The sequence below is a fragment of the Penicillium arizonense genome, assembly GCF_001773325.1.
Source record: "Penicillium arizonense strain CBS 141311 chromosome Unknown PENARI_contig001, whole genome shotgun sequence".
Classification (NCBI taxonomy): Eukaryota; Fungi; Ascomycota; class Eurotiomycetes; order Eurotiales; family Aspergillaceae; genus Penicillium; species Penicillium arizonense.
In genome coordinates, this window is record NW_019173278.1 from 219,524 (window position 1) to 238,718 (window position 19,195).

Genomic DNA, 19,195 nt, shown 5'->3' on the forward strand with positions numbered 1-19,195 from the left:
TATACTGTGTATTGCACCATTGGTTTGCAATTCCTATCAATTGTTTCACATGTGATAGCGGGTCCAACGTTAGACGCATTTGGTCCCACTTGACGGATGCGGCTGTGTCTATCTCTTGATATTGATATCAGGGTGATATCTATGTTCTATTATTCTCTCTGTACTACATGTTGGTTGTATTTCCAAGGGTCACTAGCAAAGGAAACCTTGTTTCTCGTGCTTATCTCTAACGATCGGGGTCAACCTACCCCATATTGAGTTTGGACTCTCCAAAGGCCTGGGCAGTCAAAACACCTACATTAGTGAGGTACCCACATCGGCCTGAGCGCCCTTCAAACCCCCTCCCACTTCCCTTCTTTTTCTCTTCCCCGAAAATACGTAAACCTTGGCCGGATTGGAGATTGTTCTTCCGACAGCCCGGGGACGTGCGACTGACGACCCGGTTGATTCGCAGATCCATCCGATCTTCGGCGCTTATTCCCGTAGCGGTCGCGTTCAATACTATTTATGTGTGCGTAAAAACATAATTTGCTAGGCATGTCTGAAATATCCATATCCTGTTGCGTTTCCAAGGTAGCATTGCCTTATAAGACAAGTTTGGCAATCGCAATGGCGATAGACAGAAAACGATAGGGATGTCCAGTGCAACCAGGGGAAATCAGGGATATCCAAGTTTCCCAACGGACGTGCAGAAGCACATGAAGAAGCACAAGCTCAATCGCTCTAGGGCGAGGTGTGACTCGGCATACTAGACTATGGCATATGGTGAAGCCGAAGGGAAATTAAAATCAAAACGGGATCCCGCCGGGCAATCCACTAGATTAAGCTACCATGCAGATCCTCCATCGTGGGTCTCTCTTGCTTCCACCCTGAGCCTGTGATTCTACACCTTCTCACCGTGGTTCTTGCATGGACCCTTTCCATCGTCTTTATTTGATCAATCTCACTCTAGCTCGACCAATGAACCTCACACCGTGGACCCGTTGTGATATGCAAAACGTCGTGCAGTGATCCCTCGACGTAGATGTGGCGAACTTGTATGCTGGATCACTTCTGTATTCGAACCCGGGTACAATCATATCCGTGTTCATAATATACGCATGATATGGCATCTCTCCCGCCATTGGCCAATGGCACAACTTTACTCCCGGAATACCCCTCTACATGTACTCTCTGACAGGTGAAAGTGAGAAACTGGAGCTCGGCTATGGATGTACATGTACATGTACTCCGTACGTAGAAAGGGATATGAACACCTTACAAGCATCCCGGAAGCCCGTGATCCGTACATTCTACATTCCATTAAAAAAAGACTAACGCATCCGGTTCACATGCGAAACTCGCCTAGATATGAGCTATGAGCAATGAATGAGCAAAGAACTTGAAAATGAAACGAGATATGAGAACGTGAAATTGTGTTGCCTCGATTTCCAACTCAGAATCACATGAATTGGGGGCAACAGGTTACATCAAGTTACCGTCTCTCTTTAACTTATCGAACATATCGACAGGGTATGGTTGGCCAATGGGAGAGGTAGTAAGCCAATTGGCGTGATTATGATGTTTTCTTGCACTTGCGCTTACACTTGCAGTTCCAATTTGCCTCCTTGGTGGGTGAACTTACACGTCAACATGTTTGCTAAGAGAGGGGCTTTTTGGGGGTATGCCACACATTTGCATTGGGGTTTTCAAGTTATGTATGGTTTTCGTTGGGGGTTGTCTAGACCACGCCACAGGACGGGATAAAGGCCGACTATTTTATGTTTTTCTTATGTCTGTTCTCTTTTATCATGTGATTCGGGGTTTATAGGGTTGGGTTAATGTCCTACTTAGATGTGTTGGGGTGCATTAGAATTATGCCAAGTATAAAATTAGAAGTCTGCGGTGGTTTCTACTACGGACTACGATGGACTCGAATTGGAACAAATTGACGGATCAAATGAAACTTTATTTGTCTATGTATCATATATCTTTTTTGGGATTTCTTTGATCTCCCCGTCTTTTTTCCCTTCTTTTTTGAACGCAGCAAAATACGTCACTAGAAAAAATCTGGCCATTGACAATTTAGGAGAGTTTCTTACTTCTTTCAAACTTCACCATTGATACTGAAGAGTCGAAGATCATGATTCTTACTTACGAGAACACGAGCACCATTCTCACTTACGAGAAAAGGAGCGGCGCAAAGAATTGTTCCGCAGACGATGCAACAGGTTCGCAAGAGCAGCACGGGCGTTGCAACGGCGAGGAGTAGGACCCGTCTCAGGGGTGGCACTAGTCGGCAGAGGTGCAGGTGTAGGTGCAGGGCTGATGACCGGCGAGGGACTGTCATCCCTCAGTTGAACATCCCAAAGCCAAAAAACACTGATAGCGGGGTCAGCATTCGTGACAAACTTCCACATCTCCCCAAAGCCCTTGTCGATGTACAGATCGGTAGCAGCAGTGCCAACCTGGAACGTCACACCCAATCCCCCCGCCAGGTTAAGGAGCGGCAAGCTCACCGTGGCGCGAGAGTAGGGCGGCTCCGGAAAAACGTAGTTGAGTCGTTCAGGTCCGTCTCCAAGGGCTTCCAGGTCTGCCTCGATACAATTCCAGGTAGCACGATGGTGCAGGTCGTACCTACTTCGGAAGTGCTCACTATCAGCGTTAGCCTGTGCTGCACTCAGCTTCCAGATAAAATGGGCGGGGCTTACCCATCTGTCGACTTTAACGAGTGTGCCGGGGTCTTTGGCGCCGTTGTCGCGGTGGATCTCGCAGCACATCTCGAAACGCGCGGGCATTTGGAGAATTGCGCGTGGGAGGTTGTTTTGCGGGTCGAGGTCGTTCCCCCAGTTTTCCTGGGAGGTCTCGCTGATCGTAGATAGGCGGCGGGTGGGTTCGCCCTCCGCCATCCTGCTGTGATTATGTGGTAGACGAGTGGGGAGATAATACTTGTGAGGTGGTTGAGGTTTTCGGACAGAACGTACTGGTGATTGTCTGTTTTGGTGGTGGTTGATTTCTGTTGTATATTGGATCTAGATAGGAGACCAAGAAGACAAAGGAGACGAAGGACCCTTTTGTGTTCTTTCAAGTCTGTCATGAGAATGACGTTGTAACCCTTGTCTGTTGGCAAAGGAATGAAAGGGGTCATTGTTTCCATTATGATTGTCAATTCGAGAGTAGATTGGGATAGCAGTGCTCGTAGAAATAGAGTTGAAACATATCGAAGATCATGCGTGGGTTGGTCGAAGGGCTGTTGAATCGTATGCAATATCTTGGCGGGTGGGGTGGACTTGTGTGAATGAACTGTGGAGGAATGGCTAGCAATTGCATCGAAGTATGGAGCTGATGGACCTAGACCTTTGGACTCTTGCCCGAACTTGCGTCTAATAATAGCCAAACGATCAAGATTCGACCGTCATCAGTTCTATAATGGGGAAGTTTGTGTGGTGGTCAAACCAAATACATTAGAACTATGACTGCCAATGTGACGGCACTGGGGTAGGTGAAGAGAACTACATCGGCAGATGGGATACGGAATATCCATCGCAAGGACGAGGAGGCCAGTGGTTGCAGTGAACCTCCCTCTACATCATCCATGTTGACCGGAATCCATGTAGACGCAAATGTTCACAGGCAATAGACAACGTTGATTTTGAAAATAATTGTTCATATTTTCCATTTCATTCGGACAGACACCAGGTATTGTAGTGGCGTCCCTCGTTAAATCTGGAATTCATCGATACATTCCCGAATCTGTTTCCAGCTATGGTGTATGTTTTCCCATCCCATGCTCGCAGGGACCGAATGTGCTCGATGGTTTTTCGACCTCGCCTTCACCTAGACCCGTGCGCTCAAAACGACAAAACGCCCAAATGAACCGTTTAGAAACCTGTTCTGTATTAGTCGTCGTCCAACGGAGATGCGGGTGTGTATCCAGAGTAAACGTACGCAGGGGAGTGAAGAACCAACGGTTCTTTCCGCTGGTGTACCGGTCCTCAAGGGCCTTCTTGATGGTCTTCTTGGCGTCCTCGCGCTGGGAGACCTCCTTGAAGGTGTCGTTGGAGACGGTACCCTTAAGACCCTCGAGCTCGAGAGTGTAACGGGTGGGCATCAAGTGGTTGTAGTTGACGACCTTGATGAAAGGCTTGATGCGGCTGCGGCGGTCGACGAGCTTCTTGCCCATACCGCGGGTCACCTTCAGGGGGTAACGCTCGATACCGGCGACGATGGCGTAGGAGAAGGGGTGCGCCTTGGAGCCAGAGTCGTTAGGCTGGACAATGACGACCTGTAAACCCGAAAATGCCTGATTAGCATTCTGAATTTTTTTTTCTGTCGCGCTTTTTTTTCCACCACGTTGCACTGTGCTCGCTTCTTCTCGAGTCCTTTGCTTGCAAGTCGTTTCTCTTTCCATGCGCTTTCAATTCGGGGGATCAGGATCTTTGTCGTACCTTCTTACCGGCGTAACGGCCACGGGTGATGATGGCCACACGGCCAACTTTCATGACTGTAATTCCATCAGCATATAGATCGAGGGTGTAATGGTAGAGACGTACACTTCATTTTGAAGGTCCCGGGGCGGCGAGGTTGGGTGGTTGTCGAGATACGGAACGGTCACGATCGAAGTGTTCGTTTTTTCGGGTGTGAGGTAGAGGGTTTCAGGGCACAGTAGCGATTTGTGTGCTGACAATTGATTGGCCGACTTACCGACAAATGGCAACTAGCCTTTTTGGGGATAGTTTCCCCATTGGGCCCGGATCAACCAGTGATTATGTAAAGCGGGGCCTCACCGCCCCCATGCTGCCCAACTGCTGAGTCAGTTTGTTTACATTGTCGTAGTTGCCGTTGCTATGGGCCCAAGTGATGTGTACAAGGCCGCGCAGCTTCCCTGTCTTTGCCAAACTCCACCTGCTTTTATCAAGCTGATCTCCCGGTGTTTCTTCATTGTACATCGAGTTCTCAGTTTGCCTTTGCTTTGTTCTTCCAGCGTTTCCTCCCTTGTGTTGATATGCCTTGATGACCTTGCTTCTATTTTGATTTTGAACGCATAATCCTACATTCCATCTATCAATATTGCCAATACCGGTCTGAGACACCTTGACAATCCATTCACAACGACATCATGCCTTCCCAAGACAGGGACACCCCCCGTGACCGGGAATTGGTCCGACACTCTATGACATTGTCCGATTCCAAAGTTCCAATGTAAGTTCGCGCAAAGGACGCATCACACCTGCCCTTGACAGGACCCATGACTGAGTTCAAACAAATGCTAAAACGCGGTCTACGCAGGTGGGACAGTTCGGATCCCGAACGCGCACCGCCGCCGCTGCCAATGAACCCTCGTTCAATGAGCCCGATGAGCCCTGCCGCAACGAGGTCCAATGTATCTCCCAATATTCAAGCCGTCGCCGCGAAGTTTACAGAGCGGCCCAGTGAGCATGCGCCCAGCTCCTATACCACGAATCCCATGCCACCCAAGACTTCATCACCCGAGAGATCGTTGGTGAAGGGGCAGCACAAGCGCATGCAATCTCTCCAACCTGAAGATACCCGACAAGACGCGCGAAGCGAGTTTATGAATTATCTGGAAAATCGGTCCCCGGAGAGGCCTCTCCGCGCGACAATTGTTGACCCGACAAAACCACGGGACACAAACAAGCCAACCAGCTCGTCAGCGCTTCGTCAAGATGCAGAGCGGGATATGAACTACTCCCTATCGAGTCGATATTTATCCAAACCCATCCTAGGAGAAAGCACTCCGCCATCGGCTACAATGTTAGCTCTTCAAAACATGCAACTCCCCATAGACTCCGACCCTCCTTCTCCTTCTAAACCCCCAAAAATGATTACAGCGCCAATGGAACCCAGACCTTTGACCCCCAAGACTGCGAGCATGGATTCTCTTTCGACTCAAATTCACAGCTTGACGGACATTGCAAGCAGTTTGCAACGCGAGATGATGAACCTTAGCCGACGTAGCAAGGACAATGCTACGGACCTGGTAAGCCTCAAGGCTGCAACCAACGCCCGAGATGAGGACATTCGCAAGAGTCTCAAGGATCTGTCTTCTCATCTGAAAACCAAGTATTTGGATACCGATGCTGCAAGGTTTGATTTCAGTACTCTCTTCAAGTATGGAGATGGGTCTAACCCGAAGGATGCGGATAGTTCTCCACAGTCGAAGAGAAGCTACTCTGTGCCTCGCATGCCCAGCCCTAATCCATTCGCCTTTGATCGGGACTCATGCGTGTCACCTTCACCGATCTCCGACGGTTCGGCCGCTCTCGCCTTGCTCGAAAAGGTATTGCGTGAAATGGCAACCAAAGAAGGTGAGGAACGACTTTTAGAGCTTGTGGAAGAAATCAAATCCCGTCCCGCAACGAACCCCTCGGACAAGGACGCCGATACCAAGGTCACTGCTATGCTCGAGGAAATTCTCAACCTCGTCAAAGAAGATCCTTCGAGCAAAGCCCTTGTGCGATCCAGAGGCATCACCGACAACCTCGATTCCCTCCAGCCTGACGATGCCCAGCCCGAGGGCACGCGTTCTCGGTCAATGGGATCTATGAATCCAGAAGTTGTACGTGCACTTGATCTTTCTAAGACTGATAAGGCCGATGGCCCTGCACCCAATTCCGACGAAGTTTTGGCAATTCTTCGAAGTGTCAAGAACAGCGTCGTTGAAGGAGGTGGTATGACCAACGGCATCAAGAGCCTTGTCCGTGAATTACGAGGTGAGGTTCTAGGAATGGGTCGAGAACTTAGTCGACGCCTCGACGGCATCGAGTCTGCTCGTGCGAATGATCAAGCCGAGGACCAGCCGCGACCTGCTGGACCAGAAGAAATCTCAGCCATTGTCAACCGCAGTCTTGACGACCTCAAAGAGCAGCTGGCTGCTACTATCAACGAGAGTCGCCAACAATCCTCCGACTTGTCTGAGTTCCGATCAACCATGAACAGCGCCGCTATTTACTCTGTTGTGAAGAAAGCCCTCGACGAGATTGAACTTCCCCAGCCTCACGCTGAGCCACGCGGTGCCGAAATGGATAGAGAAGACATTCTCGAAACAGTCCGTGAGGCATGGGAAACGTACAAGCCTGAGATCGAATTCAACAACTTTGGTTTGGAACGCGACGAAATCCTCACCTGTCTGGAAGAAGGTTTCAAGTCTCATCAGCCTCAGCACGAGTCTGTAACCTATGACCAGGTCCTTGCAGCTGTTGAAGATGGCATGCAGAAGTTCATCCCGCCACAAATCGAACAGCCGCCTGGTATCTCCCGAGACGAAGTCATCCTGGCTATTCGTGAATGCCTGGAGAAACAGCCCGAGCCTACTTCTCGAGGTCTCGATGAGGAACATCTCAACCATCTCAATTCCATGCGTGATCAGATTCTTGAGTCGGTGGTCAACACTATGGCTACGCACAGCGCAAACGTTAGGGGGTTGGGTGAAGATGATGTCAACCACCTCTACGCCATCCGTGACGAGATTATGGACGCTGTGACTGCACTGAACGAAGGTTCCAAGTCGCTGGACGAAACACACCTCCACTCCGTTCGAGACGAGATCATTGAAGCTGTCACTGGAGTGATGACTGCCCAGAACACAGGCTCTCGATCTATGGTCGAGGAACATGTCAATCACCTGACTGCCCTTCGTGATGAAATCCTCGAAGCAGTCAATGGAGCTATGGCTCTCCACAACGAGGGCTCCCGGTCTATCCACGAGGACGAGGACCATATTGGACACCTCAATTCAATCCGTGATGAAATCCTTGGAGCATTGGCTGGTTCAATGGCCCAAAGTACACTCAGCAAGGATTCTCTCGATTCTGGACTCGGTCGTGATGAGATTGTCAGCGCTGTCTCTGATGGCCTCGAGGCTCACTTCACCGCAGCCAAGGAGATGGATGAACCACACATTTCCAGACACGATGTCATGAACGCTGTAAATGAAGCATTTGATGCGCAACAATCTGCCCTGAGCGTTGGCACTCAACCAAATGTCTCTCGCGAGGAGATCATGAATGCCATTGCAGAGGGTATCGAAGCTTCAATCAACGCCCAACAGTCAGCCCTCAGCACCAATGTGCAGCAGTCTGTCTCTCGTGAGGAAATTTTCACCGCCATTGTTGATGCCATCGAGCACTCTCAATCCTCTCTGAGCAACAATGGTCAGCCTGGCATCACCAGAGAAGAGATTCTGGGAGCAATCGTGGACGGCATGGAACATTCGGCAACCACCAAGGAACCAAGTATCTCCCGAAATGAGATTTTGAACGCCATTGCAGATGGGATCCACAATTCGAACGGCGCTGAACGAGCTCTAACCTTGGCTGATACTGAGCACGAGGATCGGAAGCCTGCTCCCATCTCTCGGGAGGAGATTTTCAATGCCATTATCGATGGAATCGAACATTCCCAACACTCTCTGAACAAGAGCGTCGAGCCCAGCATCTCTCGCGATGAAATCCTCAATGCAATAGTGCAGGGTATTGAGCACTCTTCCGGTCTCCAGCAGTCAAGCATCTCCAGAGAGGACATTATCAGTGCCATCGCAGAAGGTATCGAGAACTCAAACACTAGCCAAAAGTCGGCTCTGGCCACCGTTCCGGAACCACCTATCTCGCGCGAAGAAATCCTGAGCGCAATCGCCGAAGGCATTCAAAATGGCAACTCAGTCACACGAGAGATTGAATTGAACAAGGATGATCTTATGGATGCGATCACGGCTGGTCTTCAAGAGGTGAACAGTTCCGCAACCAACAATGTTGGCGGAGAGGTAATGGAGCGCCTCCAGGACCTACTCGAAGGCATGAAGGAGGAATTCAAACAGTACTCTGCCGCCAATGGAAGAGATACAGAGCAAGTCCTTGATGCAGTCAAAGATGGTCTCGAGGTCGTCCGCAGGGAAATCGAGTCGTACGTTGTCACAGCTGCCGAAGTTTCAGGCAAAGACGAAGTTATCGACACTGTCAAGGAAGGATTCCGCCTTCTCCAGGCTGATATGGAAAAGACGATCACTGACACTTCCCTTTCAAACGGCTCGAAGGGTAACCCCGACACACCAGAGCTTTTGGATGCTATGGAGAAAGAATTTGAGCACTTGCGAGGCACAATTACTGCCCTTCTCCTACGCGAGAACGCCACTGCGGACAAGGACGAGATCCTCGATGCTATCAGGGAAGCTTCTGAACACAATAAGGGCAGTTCTGGCGATGATGAGGTGGTTAACACCATCAAGCAAGAATTTGAGAACCTTCGAGAGCGCATGGACTCGAGCGTCGTCCGGGCTGAGCCAGGCGCCGAAAAGGACGAGATTATTTCGGCACTTCGTGAGCACTTCGACAACCTACGCGAAGAGACCTCGCGTAACGGCAACGAAAGCACATTGTCCACAACAAGCGAACTCCTTGACGCATTCACGGATGGTGTTGACTCGATCCGGGACGACTTGAAGAAGTTATTGGAAAAGCCGGCCGAGTTCGACAGCTCTGAAATTCTAGAGACCATCAAAGATGGCCTTGCTGATCTGAAACTCGACATGGAAAAGCTCCGCGAGTCTCAAAAAGAGCCGGAACAGGAGGGGACGCGCGGCGGTGAACTCATGCTTGCAAATGAGACCCCTTCTCCCGAAGCTGAGAACACACTCGTTCCCGATATCGATGGTCTCAAGGCGCTGATCACTCAACTTCAAAACAAGGTTGATGCCATTGAATCGACACCCCGTGCTGCAGAGCCCGCCGAGGATGCCCTGAAGCAATCGCACCTTGACGAAGTCCTTATGGCTCTTCAGGAGATTCAGCTTGCTATTGGTGAGATCGGTGCTCAAAAAAGCCCGGAGGATGACAACACAGCCAAGAAGCAAGACACCGAAGCCCTTGAGCAGTTGCTTATGAGCACGAAGGCCCAGATTGATGAGCTGGTGTTCCCCTCGCCGGACGAGGTCGCGACTTCCGAGCAGATCGGAGCTCTGGAGACTATGATTCGCGAAGCCAAGGATTCCATCGCCGAGTTCTCTGGCCGCATGGAAGCCGAAGCCCCCACAAAGGCTGAGATTGGTACTCTGGAGGGTCTCATCAAGGATGTCTGGGTCGCCTTGGACGAGCTCAAGGGCAAGACCAAGGATGGAGAGGAAGAGGAGAACCCCGAAAAGCTACTCAAGTCGGATCTGCAAACTGTCGAAGCTATGATCTTCGAGGTCAAGACTCAGGTTGACGAGCTGAAGCTCCCCGACGTCGAGACACTTCCCACCAAGGCTGAAATCCAGGAGCTTTCCACCATTGTTAGCGACTTCCGTGAGAAGATGGAGGCCAACAACGAATTAACTGCCCAAGGATTCGATGCGCGCAAGGTCGAGCACGGTGGTCTTGCCGAGAAGATCGATGAGAAGATCGATGAGGCTAAGTACGTTGTTGGCGAGCTCGGAGATGAACTCAAGAGCAAGCTTGACGGCAGCAACGAAGGCCTGAGCGAACTAAAGCAGCTGCTTGAGGGGCTCGCCATTACTGCCGAGAACTTCAGCACCGTCGACAATATCAAGGAACTGAACGATCTCATCAACCGGGAATTCGAACGTTCCCGCGGTGAAGAGGATGCAGTCAAAATTGATCAGGAGGAGCGCGACGCTGCTGCTATCGTCAAACATGACGAGACACGGGCTGCTATTATTGTCGAACTCGGAGCCAAGATTGATGAGAAGATTGCAGAAGTCTTGGCCAAATACGAAGAGGCGCACACCTCGCTCCACTCAAAGTTCTCCGAAACCGAGGAGCGAGACCTGGCACACACCGAATCGCTCACGAGTACCAAGAGTCTTGCTGAAGACATCAAACTCGTGATCGGTTCTATGGGTGATACCGTCAACGAGACCTGCGAACGTATGAGCGAGGAAACCAAAGTCCTGCTCGAGCGTGTTAACGAGTCTCGCCAGCAAATGGAGGAGATGCATAACGATGTGAAGTCTCATCGGGAGCAGTCCCAGGCTGATACCGAGAAGACTGTTGCTGCCACTGATCGAGTGGAGAGCAAGCTTCTCGAGTTCCACCCGCAGATCCTGGAGAGTGTGCAGGAAATTTTAACAATTGTCAGCCAGCACTACGATCACTCGCAGAAGTCAGCTGAAGAGTTCAAGTCGGAGCTGTCGGCTCTGCCAGCCAACATACCTCAGATGCTCCCTGCGCTTCCTCCGCCTGAGCCCGAGCCCGAGGAGACAAGCCGTACACTTGCCATAGAGGACACTCCTGTCCATAGCAAGCTCGACGATCTGTTGGAGCATGCTAGAAACAGTCAAGTTCATGATATCCTGAAGACTCTGCTTGAGCACTCCAAGAATGAGGATGTTCATGAAAAGCTCGACCGGGCTTTGCTTCAGCCCATAAAAGACGATGAGCTCCATGAGAAGCTTGATCGGGCTTTGTTTGAGAGCGCCAGGAATGAGGAGCTCCACGAAAAGCTTGACCGTGCTCTAGACCAAGGGTCAGACTCCAATAGCCAAATCTATGAAAAGCTCAACCAGCTTTTAGATCATGCCACCAACGGTTCTGGTCCTGTGCATGAAAAGCTGGATGCTCTTCTAAGCCGCCCCACTCATGCAACGGATCCCGAACAATCGGTTACTCAAATGATGAAGCTTGATGAAATGCACAAGGACATCATGGAGAACGCACGCCGAATGAACGAGATGTTTACAGCTCAGTCAGTGATTGTTGCTGAAGATACCGAGAGAAAGCGTCGTGAAGCCGAGGAGGCTGGCATCGCTTTGGAGCGGAGAGTCGCACAGCGCGAGCAAGTTGAAGCCGAGATTGTCAACTTGAGCGAAGAGAAGGATTCCCTTCTGACCATGATCCACCGTCTGAGAGCGGAGAAGGAAGACATGATCAAACAGAACAACAAGCTCAGCAGGGATCTGTCTGGTCTTGAGACAGCCCTCGAGATTCGCCATGAAGAAATGCGACAGATGGAGGATCGTGCCGACGGCCTCGAGAAGCGCATTCTGGAGGGGGTGCTCGACCATGCCCGCACTGTTCTTCTTAGCCGGTCCAACAGCTTGCAGGCTATGAACCTGAAGAGAAACCGAAGCACTCGCAGCAACCGTACCTCTCGCTCGGGTGCCCGCAGCCCCAGTGCGGCGAGCACCGCTAGCACCGCTAAGGACCCCAAGGACACCCGCAGTCTCCTCGGCAATGGCGTTGGCATTGCTCTGAAGCGCAGGATGCCCACCTCTCTTCAAGCAGGAACAGTTGCTGTGCAGCCTAACATTGGAAAGGAACGCCGAATTCTCAGCTTGAGTCACGTCACAGGCAATCGAGGTGCAGACCGCCAAGTCAGTTCCAACACCGGTATTACGAACCTGAAGCGCAGCCATTCGGTTAAGTCGAATGCCCTACGCAACACTTCATGGGCTGGTCGATCCTCTGTCACCAACAAAGAGAACGAGCCTTTCCACGAGGAGGATGAGCTTGCCAGCGAACCAGAGAGCGAAGCTGAGCCTCAGCGCAAGACAAGCTACGCTGGAACCGAGCGGAAGTCCAACTACGCAGAGAGTCATGCTCCGTCAGACCGCAAGACGAGCTATGCTGAGAGCAACGCTCCCACCGACCGGAAGTCAAGCTATGCCCCTAGCAATGCTCCTTCGGACCGAAAGACCAGCTACGCCGAAAGCAATGCCGGTACCGAACGGGAAACAGTGTACGAAGAGAGCAATGCCGGCACGGAGCGAAAGCCAAGCTACGTCGGCAGCATTGTTGAGAGTGTGGTTACCGATGCTACCGATCCCCGTCGTTTCAGCGGTGTGACCTCCAACAATGACTACGATGACGCGGAGAGTTCGATTATCCAGCATGACCAGGAGGACCACAATGATGATATCTCCATCGATGGGTCCGAGTCAGAAGACGATGCGCATACTGCGCATGGGGATGAGCATCCTGTAAACGGGGACCACGAAGAGGATGACGGTCATGAGGATGTCTCCCGGCAGATCAGGGAGGCCAATTTGGCTGCTGAGGCGGAAGTCCTGAAGCTTTTGGCCCCGCCTAGCGACAGCGGTCTTGGTACTGATGTCGCTGTTTGATGACAGTCGTGTTTTCCGGAGTTGGGGTTTTTCTTTTCTTTTTCCTTTTGTTCTTTTCATATACCACTCTTGTTGTGTTTCGGGTTTGGATGACTTTGGATGACTTTCGTTTGTGAACCTTGGAATGTGTATTGTTTAATGCTTCTCTTGTTGTTTTTCGTTCCTCTAGGCTTCTCTGATCCCCTCATGTGACGTTAGTGAAATTGTATAGATTCATGTGGTCCAAATCAGCAGGTCCCTCATACTTTGATCATGAGTACAAGATTTGTAGTGTAGCATCTTCACCTGTCCATCGTAGACTCGGCACTCTGTAATAATTCACTCTCGCTCTTTGTAAGTATACACCTGGGCATGACTAAACTTATCACTCTTTTGGAAGTATAAATGACTAGGGCAGGTGATCATGTGACGTCCCAACAATTTGTGCCTCAGGCCGGACCTCGGCCTGCCCGTCATCTTATCAATCCGGTTTTCCCATGGAGCTCTTCTCCTATTCCTGGGTCTCTGGGTTTCCTTTGTTTCCAACTTTCCTTGTGTCTCTATGTTAGGGGTTAATCCTCTCAACTACATATAGAAACACGTCCCCCCCGACCCCCCAACTACCAGGGGCTTTCCCCCACATCAGCTGAGGGGACTCCGACAATGTTGGACCCCTTCCTGCCAGTCCCGGAATGGCTACGGAGCTTTACCGAGCCCTATGCCCTCTGGCTTAACAGTCCGACGCTTTCCGAGCACATCCACGAGGTGATCCTGGCCTTTGCGTTCTACCTATTCATCCACGCCGTCCTTTCGCCATGGCTTTCTCCGATTTTCTTCCCAGAGTCTTACAACAAGCTCACCCCGCGAACTAAGCTGAACTGGGATATCCACGTTGTCTCCCTAGTCCAGAGCATTGTTATCAACGTCGCCGCTCTATGGATTATGGTCGTTGACAAAGAACGCAACTCCATGTCCTCCGGTGAGCGGGTCTTCGGATATACAGGTGCCTGCGGCTTCGTTCAGGCTCTAGCCGTAGGCTACTTTGTCTACGACCTAATCGTCAGCATTAGACATGTACGCATGTTCGGAATTGGACTACTCTTCCACGCCGTTAGCGCCTTATGGGTATTCAGCCTTGGCTTTGTAAGTTGATCTATACAGGAATGATCTACATTTTGATATAAAAACGACGATCACCAACTCCAACACATATCTAACACGAATCCCCAACAGAGGCCATTCCTAAACTACTACGCTCCAACCTTCATCCTCTACGAGCTCTCAAGCCCATTCCTCAACATCCACTGGTTCCTCGACAAGGTCAACATGACCGGCAGCCGCGCCCAGTGGTACAACGGCATGGCCCTCCTCTCGACATTCTTCGCCTGCCGCCTAGTCTGGGGAACCTGGCAATCAGTCATCGTCTACGGTGACATGTGGAACGCCCTGCAGCACACCTGGTCCGCATCCGCATCATCGCCGCTCTCAGAACCCGTCAGCGTCAACGCTCTCGTCTTCTATCCAGCCCGCGATGGCAGCATGTGTATTGACGAGACCTGTGCTCGTGCCAACGCCGAAATCACCCGGTTCAAGGAGTACACGGCCGGCGGCGTGCCGACTTGGCTGGTTGTCACGTACGTGGGTTCGAACTTGATTCTTAACTTCTTGAATTACTTCTGGTTCTCGAAGATGGTGGAGACTGTTCTCAAGCGGTTCCGTAGTCCGGCGAAGGATGCTGTTAAAGGAGGGAAGAAGGAGGAGGAGAAGGCAGCGCAGCTTAAGGAGGATATCGTTCATGATATCGTTCTTGAAGCTGCCTCAAAGCTTGAGCAGGAGGAGAGCGCTATCTTGCAAGGTGATCTTTCCTCGTTGCAGGAGCAGGTTTCTTCGGCCGTGGACTCTGGTCTTGGTGATGAGTTGCGCAGGCGGAGAGCAGAGCTTGTTGCTAAAGTTCCTCTGCCTGGGGCTTGATAGTCTGGGGCGGGGCGGTTGGATTAGTCTTTGGATGACTAGAATCTTGCCTTGAGAGGTTGAGGGTTCTTAGCTTCGCCATCTTCCATACATTTTGCTCGTAGGTTGGATGAGTGATGTTCGGGTCAATCGTCATTATCATGGGGGATGCTACAGTATGCTTTCCCTTGGAGTTTTGCGGGCTGGCTTTGATTGCATATTGATTTTGGTGGCCTGGATCTATCCGTCTATACTTGGTGTAGAGAAACGGCTCAGAATTTGGCGTATAGGGCATCGTCCATGCCGACACTCGACTTCTCACGGGATGAGGTACGGGGTGAACGTAGACAGCAGTTGCCAAATCTATTTTCCTGGCTTCTTGGCCATTTGCTTATTTAACTTGCGTTTTGCGAAAAAGCAGAATCATATTGCATCGTATCAGATTGAAGTACGGATTTTGGAAGTATTAATCCTGCCAGTCATCCCAGCTACACCAGCCCAAACACCACATAAGCGCCCGAGATCAAAGATAAGCAAAAGTACACAACTACATCTCTTCTGCATAAATAGCAGCCTGGAGATGAGATTGAAAAAAGAACAGCTAGAACCGAATTTACCGAACACCCGCAGCTTCAGGCTTAGCCAGCATGTACCGCACAGCTTCCTTGGCAACAACAGTATCCCAAGGTCCATCGTTACCGCCATAGCGGAACTCAGGCCCGCTACCATCTTCACCACCACCACGGGTAGCCTCGCCAAGGATCGTCTCCAGGTCACGGCGCTGGGAGTTGACCCAGCGGCGAACGAAGTTGACGGGATCCTTGCTGAGGGCAGTGTAGAAGGAGTGGCGAGCACGGGAGTGTGTTAGAGCCTGGACGATCAGAGCAACTTGGTCATCCAGCGAGGAGATCTGGCGCATGCCAGCTGTGTACTGTGGGTTCTGGGTGAGAGCCATCATCTTGGTGCGCAAGGGGTCTTCAACCGCGACCTGGATATCGTAGACGGTGGGTGTGGGGTCATTGTGGAATTCTTCGTCGACACGAATAGTGTATGGGAGCTTGATGGGCTCCATTGGGCTGGTGTGAGGTCCGACACTTTCGGGAATCTGAGGGAAGAACATCTGGTCTCGGCCGAAGATCTATAAAGTAGTTAGTTATTGTGGTCAAAATGGTACTTCAATACACATACCGAGCGCAGACGGTGATCGCAGCGCACTTGACGCTTCTCCTCGTCCTCCTGCAACTCCATGGCGCGGATGTAGTCCCAGATTCCGAGCACGATTCCACTTCGAGTCTCTTCTTCGACATCCAGAACCTCGGCAAGCTCCTTGCTCAGCTTGTATCGCTCTGGGATTTCGTCACGCACAAGGCTGATTGTGACGTTCAGGTTGTCCTGGGAGGCGCGCGAGAACTGTAGGCTATCAAACTCAGCATTCGGGGGTGGCGTTGTGGTGTTGGGAGGCAGCATTGGTTTTGACCAGTGGACAGGCTTGACCTCATCGGGGATTGCAGTGACGGGCTTGTCAAAGTCGATGGTGATAGCCTTGAAGAAGTGCGAGAAGCGTTGGGACTGGGCCTTCGACTCGGCCTTCTTCGCCTTCTCCTCCTCAGAGCCGTCGTGATCCATCGCATCTTCGTCCTTCTCCTCATCGTCGGGGACCGTAGGGTCGGTCTCGTCATCCAGCAAGCGTCCCTCAATGCGGACCTTGTACCGACCAGATCCAGGGTTGCTGCCGGCACCTTGCCACGGCTGACTCTCGACGGTATTAGAGATCCAGATGCGCATAGTCCGGTACTTTTTGACAGTCTTGTTGATCGAGTCCTGGATATCCAATCTTTTCCGTACAACCGCTGCATCCAGTCGCTTTTCCAAATCGCGGAGGTTCTTATATTGCTGTACACCTTCGCCGATGATCACCTCTTCAATGCCGTCGGGGAGATTCCTGTCTGTCGGCTTGCGGCTGCGACGAAGAGCAGCGTCGTTAGGGTGGGGCATGGCGCGTTGCGCATGCATGTACTGTGGGTTAACAGCCTGTTGAGGCATTGGGACGGGCATTGCGCCGCCTATCGAGATATGAGGTTAGAGTCTAGAGTGGAGACCGATGAAAGGGGACGTACCTGGTACTGGGGGGCGACGGGGCGCAGCGGGAGACCGCTGTGCTTGTTGGGGAAACCCCCGAGCGTAATTGGGCTGCATAGGAGCTTGCATTTTCGGTAGAAAAGGGCACCGAACAGGTGGTGTGGGAATATGCGATGGGGGGAAGATGCGAGATGTTGGAGATGCGAAGTCGCGATTCTTTTGCCGTCGCGCTTTACCCTTTTCGGCGGAGCGCGAACAACACTATGTTCAACGCACTTCAACGCAGCGCAATGCTCCTCACTTGTATTTGATACTTCACGATCAATCAAAGGTTTACTAGTTTACTTTAACACTGATATTCTCACAATATTTAAAGTGGACGTTGAGTAATCGTGCAATACATAGTCTCGATTATTTCCTATGGAGCCGTCATCTAACATCAGACTCTCTTCTACTCCAGAAGAGATGCCTGGTTAGTATACAAGCCTTCCACCACATTGCCGAGCTTTTCGATCGTTTCCAGAGCGGCGTCGTATGCCTGGTCACGTTCTGTCTCGTCATACACAATCAGACATCCAGAGCCCTGGTCCAACACACCAATGATCACCTTGTCCAGGATCATCTGGGACAGCTTGCGCTCAACCTGCTGTGTGTCCAGGCCCACCATCTTGGCAATGTGTTCCAGCTCAACCCGGCTGAAGGGCTCAATGACCTTGATCAAGTTCTGCTCCAACATGGCGTCGTAAAGGCGGCGGAGGTGGTTCCGGATGAAGACATCACTGCCCAATTCATACCGGTAGTCCGACAGAGCCTTCTCGTACTCCTCCAGGGACCGATTGGCGTGTGCGCGTCCAACGGCCTTGATGGCCTCCAGGCGTGGGCTGGCGTACTTTTGCGCTTGTTTAGAGCCAAGCAGCTGTGTGACATCATCCACTAGGTTCAACATGATCTTGCAAAGCAGCATGTACTGCAGAGCCGCCGTAGCCAGGTCATTCTCATCGAGCGAGTTATATCCCTCAAGGGCTTCAATGAAGTAGGAGAATGAAGTGGTGAAGTCCTTGTCCTCGGCGTGTAGCATACCACTCTGCATATCAAGACCTGCCTGGAGGTTGGGTGGCGTGTAAACAGATGCGGCTGACGTCCGTGCTGCTGTGAGAGCGGCGCGAGCTTTGGCCTGGTTGCCCAGGGCGTGATACACACGCGACTCAAGCAGTTGTACCTCCACCAACATAAGCTTATCATCCAGGCGCTTCAGCTCCTTAAGAAGGGAATTGATCAGGGTGAGAGCATCGTAGTAGGACTGCTTCTGCATATAGATGGCAACCAGACGTGCCTGGAGGTTCTGTCGAAGGAAAGATCTTCGCTCGGCGATGGCCCATTCTATGCATGATTGGATGACGTTGCCTTGGAGTTCGAGGGTATTGGGGATTTCGCTGATCAGATCCAAGAGTTGTCGGACTAAAAGGATTAGCTAAAGATTTATTAACTTTTAGATGCGCAACTCACCCAGCTTGGCCGTCTTCGCTTTAGCAAATGACGAAAAGGTGTCCCGGCTGGTCTTGATGAGCTCTGCAATGGCTTGCGGTTTCTTCGCATCCCGATGCAGCTGACCCAACCCAATCAAAGCATGTTCATAGTCTCGCGAAGAGGCTTCTGTAGATCCTGGGCCCTCGGAGAGGATCTTCTGATAACTGGTCGCTGCTTTCGAAGGGTCCTGCTTCACCAGATCGCGGACTTCTTGTATCCGCGGCGAAACCTTGGAGGACATGATGGAGGACGACAAATGACGAGCAAAAGAAAGAGAGAGATTTAAAAAAAAAGAAAACAAGAGGAGATGGTGGATTGAAGGGAGGTTGATAATCAGGTCAAGAGAGACGGGGAGCTCGAAGCTGGCAGCTCATCGACCTCTCACCGCCCGCTTAGCAAATCAAACAGAAAAAAAGTTCCATCGGCGTTTTTCTTTCACTCTCTACATTGTTTTCACAACAGCAATATGGTGAGTATTTTTGCTTAAAAATTTGCCTACCGGATTGCAATGCTAATGCTTTACAGAAAATCAAAGCCCTTTCCCGCCCTACGGCGTCGCAGCAGGCCCCCGGGTCCTCGACTGTTCGCCAGTCCCGGAATCTCGAC

At 51.3% G+C, this 19,195-nt stretch overlaps 6 protein-coding genes across 6 annotated transcripts; 2 read left to right on the top strand and 4 right to left on the bottom strand.

Annotated features, from left to right (window-relative positions):
• Positions 1-2,156: 2,156 nt before the first annotated feature.
• PENARI_c001G06282 (uncharacterized protein) lies at positions 2,157-2,888 on the bottom strand (the record flags this gene model as incomplete). Its single annotated transcript, XM_022626624.1, has 1 exon — positions 2,157-2,888. One exon carries the CDS (start codon positions 2,886-2,888, stop codon positions 2,157-2,159), a length of 732 nt encoding a protein of 243 aa, XP_022493379.1.
• A 972-nt stretch (positions 2,889-3,860) lies between these two features.
• PENARI_c001G00473 (60S ribosomal protein eL27) lies at positions 3,861-4,539 on the bottom strand (the record flags this gene model as incomplete). Its single annotated transcript, XM_022626150.1, has 4 exons — positions 3,861-3,868; positions 3,928-4,264; positions 4,428-4,483; positions 4,533-4,539. The coding sequence occupies 4 exons, from the start codon at positions 4,537-4,539 to the stop codon at positions 3,861-3,863; spliced, it is 408 nt and encodes a 135-aa protein (XP_022493136.1).
• A 559-nt stretch (positions 4,540-5,098) lies between these two features.
• Positions 5,099-13,054, top strand: PENARI_c001G05782 (uncharacterized protein; the record flags this gene model as incomplete). The annotated part of the gene is made up of 2 exons (XM_022626592.1): positions 5,099-5,181; positions 5,269-13,054. 2 exons carry the CDS (start codon positions 5,099-5,101, stop codon positions 13,052-13,054), a joined length of 7,869 nt encoding a protein of 2,622 aa, XP_022493156.1.
• Positions 13,055-13,696: 642 nt separating this feature from the next.
• On the top strand, positions 13,697-15,004 carry PENARI_c001G09608 (TLC domain-containing protein; the record flags this gene model as incomplete). Its single annotated transcript, XM_022626884.1, has 2 exons — positions 13,697-14,176; positions 14,267-15,004. 2 exons carry the CDS (start codon positions 13,697-13,699, stop codon positions 15,002-15,004), a joined length of 1,218 nt encoding a protein of 405 aa, XP_022493077.1.
• Positions 15,005-15,596: 592 nt separating this feature from the next.
• PENARI_c001G04844 (SWIB/MDM2 domain-containing protein) lies at positions 15,597-17,191 on the bottom strand (the record flags this gene model as incomplete). Its single annotated transcript, XM_022626492.1, has 3 exons — positions 15,597-16,121; positions 16,172-17,046; positions 17,101-17,191. The coding sequence occupies 3 exons, from the start codon at positions 17,189-17,191 to the stop codon at positions 15,597-15,599; spliced, it is 1,491 nt and encodes a 496-aa protein (XP_022493056.1).
• Positions 17,192-17,513: 322 nt separating this feature from the next.
• On the bottom strand, positions 17,514-18,830 carry PENARI_c001G11808 (proteasome regulatory particle lid subunit RPN6; the record flags this gene model as incomplete). Its single annotated transcript, XM_022627059.1, has 2 exons — positions 17,514-18,520; positions 18,569-18,830. 2 exons carry the CDS (start codon positions 18,828-18,830, stop codon positions 17,514-17,516), a joined length of 1,269 nt encoding a protein of 422 aa, XP_022493263.1.
• Between the last annotated feature and the right edge of the window lie 365 nt (positions 18,831-19,195).